At 49.7% G+C, this 9,393-nt stretch overlaps 1 protein-coding gene across 4 annotated transcripts; it reads left to right on the top strand.

The window, feature by feature from the left end:
- Positions 1 to 658: 658 nt before the first annotated feature.
- On the top strand, positions 659 to 7,955 carry ZBTB14 (zinc finger and BTB domain containing 14). Of its 4 annotated transcripts, none has more exons than XM_023241779.2 (4): positions 659 to 1,036; positions 3,273 to 3,355; positions 3,457 to 3,540; positions 4,718 to 7,955. In XM_023241779.2, exons 3-4 carry the CDS (start codon positions 3,538 to 3,540, stop codon positions 6,062 to 6,064), a joined length of 1,350 nt encoding a protein of 449 aa, XP_023097547.1. In that variant the 5' UTR covers positions 659 to 1,036; positions 3,273 to 3,355; positions 3,457 to 3,537; the 3' UTR covers positions 6,065 to 7,955. The 4 variants fall into 4 exon arrangements, with proteins under 4 accessions (XP_023097547.1, XP_023097546.1, XP_019670600.1 ...); XM_019815041.3 differs by lacking the exon at positions 659 to 1,036 and adding an exon at positions 1,795 to 2,790; XM_023241778.2 differs by lacking the exon at positions 3,273 to 3,355.
- The last annotated feature ends 1,438 nt before the right edge of the window (positions 7,956 to 9,393 follow it).

Below are 9,393 nucleotides of genomic sequence, written 5' to 3' on the forward strand. Positions count from 1 at the left end.
AAGAGCGAGGGCCTCCAGCCCCCGAGATTTCAGAGTGTTCGGGTAAATGCGGGAGCGGGGGCACAGGTTTGGCTGGATCCAGAGCTTTATGGGTGTTCCCTTTCTCCTGGGTGACTCGGGTCACCCCTCACATTCCAAATGAAAGATGGCATTTTATTCATTTGCTTTGCTAACGTTTGTCGAGCGTCTATCATTCTCCCAATACACATAAGACACCAGCAACACCAGCCAAGACACAACGTCCGAAACCTCGTGTCCGAGCCTCTGCCAGTGTGCGCGAAGGGCTAAGGTGCCCGGAACCCCTACCCTGGAGCCGTGGGCGAGCCCCGCAGGCGCAGCGCCCGACCTGCGCGCGCCCGAGGGCGGCACTGCCCCACGAACATGCACACGCACGGGAGCGCCGCGCTTCCGCGTCCCCGGCGCAGCGCCGGCGGCGGGCGCGGGCGGGAGCCCAGGAGCCTGGGCGGGAGGCGGGAGCACCAGGCAGGGCGGGTGCCCGCGAGCGGCGCTCGTGCTTACGCTCCTCTGCTCACGAAGCCCCGCCCCCGCCCCGCCCACCCCTTCTCCCGCGCGCGGGCTCCGCGCGCCCCAAGCCGCGCGCGTGCGCGCGCGTGCGCAGGCCAGGGCCCTCCGGGGGCGGCCCCGTAGACTCCATCCTAAAGCGTCGCAAGGTCCCGGATTAACCCTTTCCTTGCAGGCCCATTTAGAGGCCCTGTCGGGTTCCGTGCCTGCGCAAGCCGGTGGCGCGCCTTCCCCCCAGCCCGCACCGCGCATGCACGGGAAGGGGGGGGTGCCGGTGGGGGTGTTCACGGCCGGCTAGACATTCTGTGCTCGTGCAGGAGGAGGGCTGCTACCATCAGGGACGTGCACGATTCCCTCCCACCCCGCCCCCTCCCCAAACTCCAAAAAAAAAAAAAAATTCAAAATACACTGCCACCCACCGTGCCCCCGCGCCCCGCGTCCAACCCGTCCCCGGCCTGCGTGCAGTGAGCGCGGGGAGCCCACGGCGAGTGTCTGTGGCTGTGCCAGGCTGCAGGTAAGCGCGGGCCGGGGGTGCGGAAGGGGCCCGGGCCATCCGCGAGGCGGCCGCGGGGGCGCGGGGGCGGCCGGCCGCCGGCGCGGCGGGGCGGCCCGGAAGAAGCGCGTTCTCGCCGAGCTCTGGGGCACCAGCCAGTTCCAGGATGTGCGGGCGGCCGCTGGCGGCGCGATGCGAGCGGCGCCGGGCGTGGGCCGGGGCCGGGCCGGGCGAAGGGACCGGGCGCCCTAGAGACCGCGCAGGCCGGCGAGCGGGCTCCGGTAGCGGCCGGGCGGCGGCGGCGGCCCCGCGCGCGCGCTCGCCGAGTCTCGGCGGCGGAGTTCATGGCCGCCCCCGCTCGCACCGCCGCAGTGCACCGCGGTGGGGGTGGGGGTGGGGACGGCTCTGAGCCCGGCGCGGAGCGCGGCCCGCCGGGCGCCGCCCCTACGAGCCGCGGGCCCCGCCGCGCCGCCCCCATCTGCCTGCCGCGGAGGGGGCCGGGACCCCCGCGCACGCACTCCCGGGTGCGCCCGCGGAGCTTGGAAGCCGGCCGCGCGCCGCCCCCGCCCCCGGCCGCGGGAGGGCGGGGGAGGGCCCGGCGCGAGCCGGCCGGGGAGTGCGCGGGGCGCGAGCTCCGGGCTCGCGGGGCGCGGCGCGGGGCTGCGGAGCCGGGCTGCACGCCCGCTCCCGCTCCCGCTCGCCGCCGCCGGCCCTCCCTCTTGGGCGCGGAGCCGCGGCCCCCAGCCTGCTCTGGACTGCGATTTTGAAAGGGAAAGTGGCTCTTTCACCTCCCGGCTGCGAAGCGGGGAGCTTTTGTTTGGGAAGGGATGCAAAGGGCCTTATCCGTCCCCCCACCTCCCGGGCCGAAAGGAACGAGAGCGAGGCCTGAGAGGCTCCGAAGTCCTCTTGGGTCTTGCGCTTCGTTCCCTGCTTCCTCCCCATCCCGAAGGTGCGAGCTTTCAACCGGGAAGTCGCGCCGCCGCCATTGTCGCGGCTGCTCCGGGGTAGGGGAGGCGGCTGCCGCTGCTTATGTAAGTTTGACTTTGCTGGAGCCCCCGCTCCCTGCTCTCTAACGGCGGCCCAGCGCGCCAGTGGTTTGGAGAACCACAATAAAGGGGCAGCTTTGTTTGGAGGCGTAGTTGGGGCTACATCTTTCCCTGCACCTACACAAATACTGGCAACGGCCGTCTTCCAGTTTAACTCACCTGAACTTAGCAACTGGAACGTCTCAGCAGAAAGTAATGGTCCTCGGCGATCTTGCGAGAGAGTGGGGACCAAATATCACACTGCACCCTCCATCCCACCAAATTCAGCACCGTGGTGTGTCGCCATGGGTACTGCAGGGCCACTCCTCTCCCTAGTCCCATGCACTTTTATCCCACAAGCCTTAGGGAGAGTTACAACAGTGGGAAGCGACTAGGTAGGAAGGTTTTGCGTGGCTGCCTTCCCTTGGAGATGACTGCAGGCCGAGGTACATCGAAGGGACTGGCGGGGTCCGCAGCAACTCTATTAGTAATGTTGCCCAGCTCTCACGTGTGCAGATGAGAAACCCCCTGCTACTTGAGGCAGCTTAGGGGTGTGTTTGTTTTTCTGGAGAGGGAACTTTGGAGGGTTTTCATAATGTTGGTCTCTAAGGTCGGTTCTTGCACCACAATTTTTGTGGAAGAATATTGCAGCTCAGTCCTTGGTTCTACCACACCGAAGTTTGCGTGCTCACTGTTCAGTCGAGGAAAGATGTTTTTCAGAATATTGGTCTGCAGGATGGAGTCCCTCTGGTAAGAGTTAAAACCCCCTAAAAGCTAGAATTTTTTCAGTCTCCCAGTAGGGATAGAGGTGAAAACACCGGGATTTCTCAATTACAACAATCAAGAGCAGTGTAGTTTAAGTGATAGGTGCACATCACATAGAAGCATGGAAAGAAGAAAGCAGCTACTGTTCTCTCTCCTCCAAGGTTAATTGTGGGGTATGGACACGTCTATGACTTTATATTGATTTTTAAAACATACACGCTATATGCTTCTATGAGCCTAGATATAAAGGTGGAGGGCCACATGCCCAAGCAGGAAATGGTGGGGGTAGGGGATACTTACTGGCTTCTTCTGTATCTGTGTAGCTATGAACCTCTGTGCAAATCTGGGCATGGGCTTTGTTAGGACTTCCTTAGTGGTTCTCCAACCCATTCCTCTAATCCCGGTGTACCGCCCCTGCACGCCCCAAGTGCCACAGCCTTTATCTGTTCTCATTCATATCTGTTCAGAGCTGGACCTGATGCTGCCAGTCATCCTCCTCTCTGTTCCCAACCTGAAAATGGGTACATGTGCAAGTGGCAGGACGAGAAAGGAAAGTTTATTTTTTAAAATCAATTCTTGAAAATATTCTTGTTTAGAATTTGGGATGGAGGAAGGTCCTACCTTATTCTTGTTTGTCCTTTTCTCTTGTAGGACTGGCGCATCCCTGATCAGAGTTATTCTGATCTGAAGAATTTGGTGTTTGAAGCATTAAGATAATAGCCTGAGTTGTTCATGGTAACTATAACTCTGGATATTCAATCTTGAAAATATGGTTTGGTGTTTGCTTTAAAAAACACAGTGTGTATAACGTGTACAACGTATAACGTATGTGCACAGTATGATATATACACGTATCGGTTATGCACTAGAACTTCTGTTTCTTTGGGGAGAATGCTTTGTTAAATAAAAGGAAAACAATGTTTCAAAAAGAAATCATACAGAACACATTCTTTTAAAAAGATAATTCTTTAGAACGGTCTTTTGCGCCAGATGTCTCGTGCCAGTTCAGAAGTTTTTTAGCTTATAAAATACAGCACTTGCCAAGCACATCCAGTCCCGATGACGCTTTCGTCTGGATGGCGGATAGATTGGCATCCAGGTGGACTGAAGACACTTATCACTGTCCTCCCAAATGCCATCTGATTGTCTGAGGGTCATATTAAACCATAACCCTCATTCAGAAGTAGCCCAAGGCCGGTGAGGAAAAAAAACCCCAGAAGACAACACTAAGTGGGACGTTTTGGCAATGATATCTCTTTCTAGTTCTATGGGAGTGATGCATCTCTTCTGTCCAGGAAGTAGAACACTGAGCGCTGTTAGTTGTTTCACGGAATCTCTTCTGTACACGGAATTAGAGTAGACACGACCGGAGTAGAGGCTCTTGGCCTCGCACCTCTTTCTTAAACCTTGAGGTTATTTGTTGTCATTACCTCTCACTCTCATTGTCAGAAGCACAAGTTTTGGGGTAGGTTGCCTGGATTGGAGTCCCAGCTCTCCAGTAAATAACTAGAGTATTGAGCAGGTTCCTAAAGTCATGTATAAAGGGGGGGGGGGGTGGCGGGTAGGAATGCCTGTGTCCTAAGGTTATTTAATCAGTACATTTGTGAAGGCACGCAAAGCACACAGAACAGGGTCTGGCATGTATTACGTGCCCACTCAAAGTGGCTGTTATTATTACTAAACAAATACTTTTTAAACTGAAGATGAATAGAAGTGACAACATGGCCATCCCCAAGCTGGGATGGATATCCCAGTCTTTCGTACTCCTGTTCTTGAACCGCTCCTAACATTGACTTTGTGAAATTGCTAGCTACTGAAAATTCATAAGGAAGTGAAAGCCCACCTGTGTTTTGTATGTGGAAAAAGTATCGGTCGTAAACCTGAAACTCTGTTTTTAACAATTCTTTTGCAGGAGTTTTTCATCAGTATGTCTGAAACCATTAAATATAATGACGACGATCATAAAACTCTGTTTCTGAAAACACTAAACGAACAACGCCTGGAAGGAGAATTCTGTGATATCGCCATTGTGGTCGAAGATGTGAAATTCCGAGCACACAGGTGTGTTCTTGCTGCCTGCAGCACCTACTTTAAAAAGCTTTTCAAGAAGCTTGAGGTTGATAGCTCTTCGGTAATAGAAATAGATTTTCTTCGTTCCGATATATTCGAAGAGGTCCTGAACTACATGTACACAGCAAAGATTTCTGTGAAAAAAGAAGATGTCAACCTAATGATGTCATCGGGTCAGATTCTTGGTATCCGGTTTTTGGATAAACTCTGTACTCAGAAGCGTGATGTCTCCAGTCCCGATGAAAACAACGGCCAGTCAAAGAGTAAGTATTGCCTCAAAATAAATCGCCCCATTGGAGATGCTGCTGACACTCAGGATGATGACGTGGAAGAAATTGGAGACCAGGATGACAGTCCTTCCGATGACACGGTAGAAGGCACCCCCCCGAGTCAGGAGGACGGCAAGTCGCCGACGACAACGCTCAGGGTTCAGGAAGCAATCTTAAAAGAGCTGGGGAGTGAGGAAGTCCGGAAAGTAAATTGCTACGGGCAGGAGGTAGAATCCATGGAGACCCCGGAATCGAAAGATTTGGGGTCCCAGACCCCTCAAGCCTTAACATTTAACGACGGAATGAGTGAAGTGAAGGATGAACAGACGCCAGGCTGGACGACAGCCGCCAGTGACATGAAGTTCGAGTACTTACTCTATGGCCACCATCGGGAGCAGATAGCCTGCCAGGCGTGCGGTAAGACATTCTCTGACGAAGGCAGGTTGAGGAAGCATGAGAAACTCCACACGGCAGACAGGCCGTTTGTCTGTGAAATGTGCACAAAAGGTTTTACCACACAGGCCCACCTGAAAGAACACCTAAAAATCCACACAGGGTACAAACCCTACAGTTGCGAGGTGTGTGGAAAATCATTTATCCGCGCCCCAGACTTAAAGAAGCACGAGAGAGTTCACAGTAACGAGAGACCTTTTGCGTGCCACATGTGTGACAAAGCCTTCAAACACAAGTCCCACCTCAAAGACCACGAACGAAGACACAGAGGGGAGAAGCCCTTTGTATGTGGCTCTTGCACCAAGGCATTTGCCAAGGCGTCTGATCTGAAAAGGCACGAGAACAATATGCACAGTGAAAGGAAGCAGGTGACCCCCAGTGCCATCCAGAGCGAGACAGAACAGTTGCAGGCAGCAGCCATGGCCGCTGAAGCCGAGCAGCAGTTGGAAACGATAGCCTGTAGCTAGAGGTGATGGGACAGGACCCCGCTTCGCCTGAGCCCCGGAGACTGAGACCGCATTGTTCGTCGTACATGAACGCCAGTCGCTGTATTTTTGTGGAAACTTACGGAGCATTGTACTCGCTGGACTTAAGGCAGTGCTTGGTTAGGTAGTTTTAAAACTTTGCAAGGACGTAAGGTTCCTTGGTTCCGACCAAACAGTGTCACTGTCCTGTCTGGTGTCTGGTGGTAATGTCGCCAGTAAGTCCCCCTCCCTCTTTTTTACGATTTTAATTTGAGAACTCCTGTGTCCAGTTCAGAAGTAGGAGACTTCTGTTCCATTTTTAATTCCTCTCGACACTTGCTGCGCTGGTGAGTGTATTGCACAGAGTGATAATTGAGTAAATTGATTTCCTGATCATCACGCCTATTTGTGACTTCACAGTCAAAACAGCCTTTTTAATAACTTAATAAGAGTACTTCATGTAGATGCAGAAAACACTGGTGGGTGGTTGACCAAGAACACCGTGTGGATACGAACACAAGTTCCAGAAGTGCAGAATGGCATTAGATTTGTATTCGGTTTGTTAATTTTATATCACTGGTTTTCACTATTTTTGTGGACAAATGATGGTTGCTTTGCTAAAATGTTTCTTCATTTTGATTGCCCGCACTTCCCCCAAAAGATGTAGTCACAAGTCCCGAACACAAGGCTGAGCAAACCCACAGGGATGATGGTGGTCTGGGGGCTGAGTTCTTTTTGTTCCTCTCTTTTGGGGCATTGTCACTCGGCGGCAGATGCGGTTTGTGGGGTAGACCAGTTATTAGAGGGATAGCAAAGGGGGAATAGGAACCTGCTCTCAGGGACAAGGTTTTCATGTTTGCAACAATTCCAAGATTTTCTAGATCAAAATAATTCTCAATTGATTTTTGAACTTGGATTTTTATTTAGGATCAAATTAGGACAAGAACAGGTATGCTTCTTCGGATACATGTGTGTCACTTAAGAGAATGTCATCAAGCGTTTGGGCTCTCTGCAGCACGTGATTTATAGGAGATGTAATATCATTACTTAAATTAATAAATTGAAAATCTTTTAAGTGTGTAAATAGTGTAGAAGTGTTGGTCTTATGTATTTCAAGTAAAAGTAGACAGCTGCACTTTTTTTTTTTTTTGCACATTGGATTAAAATAACTTTAATAAGCAACAAACATCAGTCTCTTTTTTAACCAATATTAAAGACTATCAGACCAAATTTTTATTTTTTTGAAGTATATTTCATCATTGGTGGTTACAGTTTTAAGTAGAATTTGGTTGCCATTTCATAGTCATAAACAGAATTATAAACACTGTTCTAATTTTGGTGTATGAAAACTTTTTTTTTCACCATTTCTTTAGGAATGTATTGAAATGCCAAAATAGTTTGAATTATGTTCTGTAATAAAGTATTAGTCAATTACTTTAGAATGTACAATTTTAGGAAAATGTCATTTTTCAAAATTTATTTTTGATTCCTAGAACTTTTTTCCTCAAGATACATTAAAGTAATTTCATTTCATACTTGTTGCATTAACACCTGTAGTTGCTGTTACAGGAGAAATTTTATTTTTTAACTTGATGTATATGTTGTGCCCAAGATCATAGGATGGAGATGCTACCTTTTAAAGAAAGTTATTTATTGGTAAAATGTTTAGTTTAAAATTAATTTAATCTTCTTTCTTAAAAGTCGTTTATTCTGTCCTAAAAGTAGTCTTGTCACTGTGTTTATATGCTGTTAGTGGAAGGGGAACTGATTGGCGCTCCTTGGCTGTTTTAACCAAAGCAGAGGAAAAATAATTTAACGTCTTGTCGATAGCTACTACAACAAACCATTTTTGGGGGCTTCATTTTTGTATATAAAAGAAAATATACTTCTGTTACTCCTGTTTTCATTTTTTTCGTAGCAACGTTTCACACATCCAGCTTTCTGCCGAAGCACATGTTCTATGCTATCTTCATCATGGTTTTGCACAGAGTTGCAAGTTAAACACATGGTGTTGATCCTCAGTGAAACCAGAGTCTCGGTGGTACCCCAAAACTTAATTTTCAGCACTTGATTGTATTATGCACATACCTATCATCTGTCCACTTTTGCATGAGAAATGAATTTGTGGTTTACCGTGGCTAACACCGGTTACGGGGTCTGTATGTGTGCTAGCATGCATGTTCCCTTTGTTTTTTGGTGGCAGCAAAGTCATGACGTGGAACCTTTCCTGTTCTCTGGTCTTTCAGACTGCCTCTCCCACCCAGCTAACTTGAGTGGTCCCCTGGATGGTGAAGCCTTCATGTTAGACCTCCAATCACAGGGCGTTAATTCTGAAATGTGCTGACCCTGAATCTGCGATGTGAGAGGAAAGGAGATTCTAAATGTTAATGTTACTACCTTTGCATTATCTGAAAGTCAGCTACTTTTTTCCTTTTGTACAAAGAAAATGTCTGTAGGCTTGATTTTAACTTTTATGCCAAGGTGCAGTGTATTGGCAGTGAGAGAGAATTTTAGGAAGTCTGAATTTTAGGTAATTGCCTGTTGATTAACTTCATGAATTTGGGATTGTTAGAAATCACAGAAGTTACCATCAAGTGAGCCAGATGCTAACAAATTCCTACTATTTTGTTGAAGAAAAAATCGAGGTGCACATTTATGCAGTCTCCAGTTCAATGGATTATGTTGTACAAGGATAGCCGAGTCACTGGGAACCTGGAATTCATTTTCCTGAGTGATGCTGTTAGTGGTGACCAGTTGAAAGCCTTCCCTGTAAGTGTGTTATAGGACTGGTATAATGTAAGGAGTTGAGGCTTCCAGGGAAGTGAATAATGGAGAACTCTCGCTTTCCTGTCGTTTACCTTGAACCTCTACCTCCCTTTTCTCCGACGCCCAAACCTCCAACCCCCTCCCCACCGCCATGAATGGGAGACAAGAGGGCAGGCTGGAGGCAAGGTGACCACTGAAAACCATCGCAGAGGTGAGGGCCTTAGGTCATTCTGCTTCAATCTCCTACTTAATGAGCACTTTAGTGATTGGCAGCTCCCCACCCCCGTCATGATTACACTGCCATTTTGAGATAGCCCTAACTGCTCATTGTTTTCTTGAATTTTGTCTTCATTGTAGCGTACCCCCTTGTGACTGGGAATTTCTGCCTCTTGAAGCTATACACGCTAAGTTTAATTCTTCATCTCTTTGATGACCCGAGATGTGTAAGGTAGTGTATCATTCATTGAACATCTGTTGAGCATCGTGTGTGAGGCCCTGGGCTAGATCCTGGAGATACAAAGGCCGAAGAAATGTGGCTCCTGCCTAGCAGACTGTGCTTCCTTTCT

Source organism: Felis catus, chromosome D3, assembly GCF_018350175.1.
Source record: "Felis catus isolate Fca126 chromosome D3, F.catus_Fca126_mat1.0, whole genome shotgun sequence".
NCBI lineage: Eukaryota > Metazoa > Chordata > Mammalia > Carnivora > Felidae > Felis > Felis catus.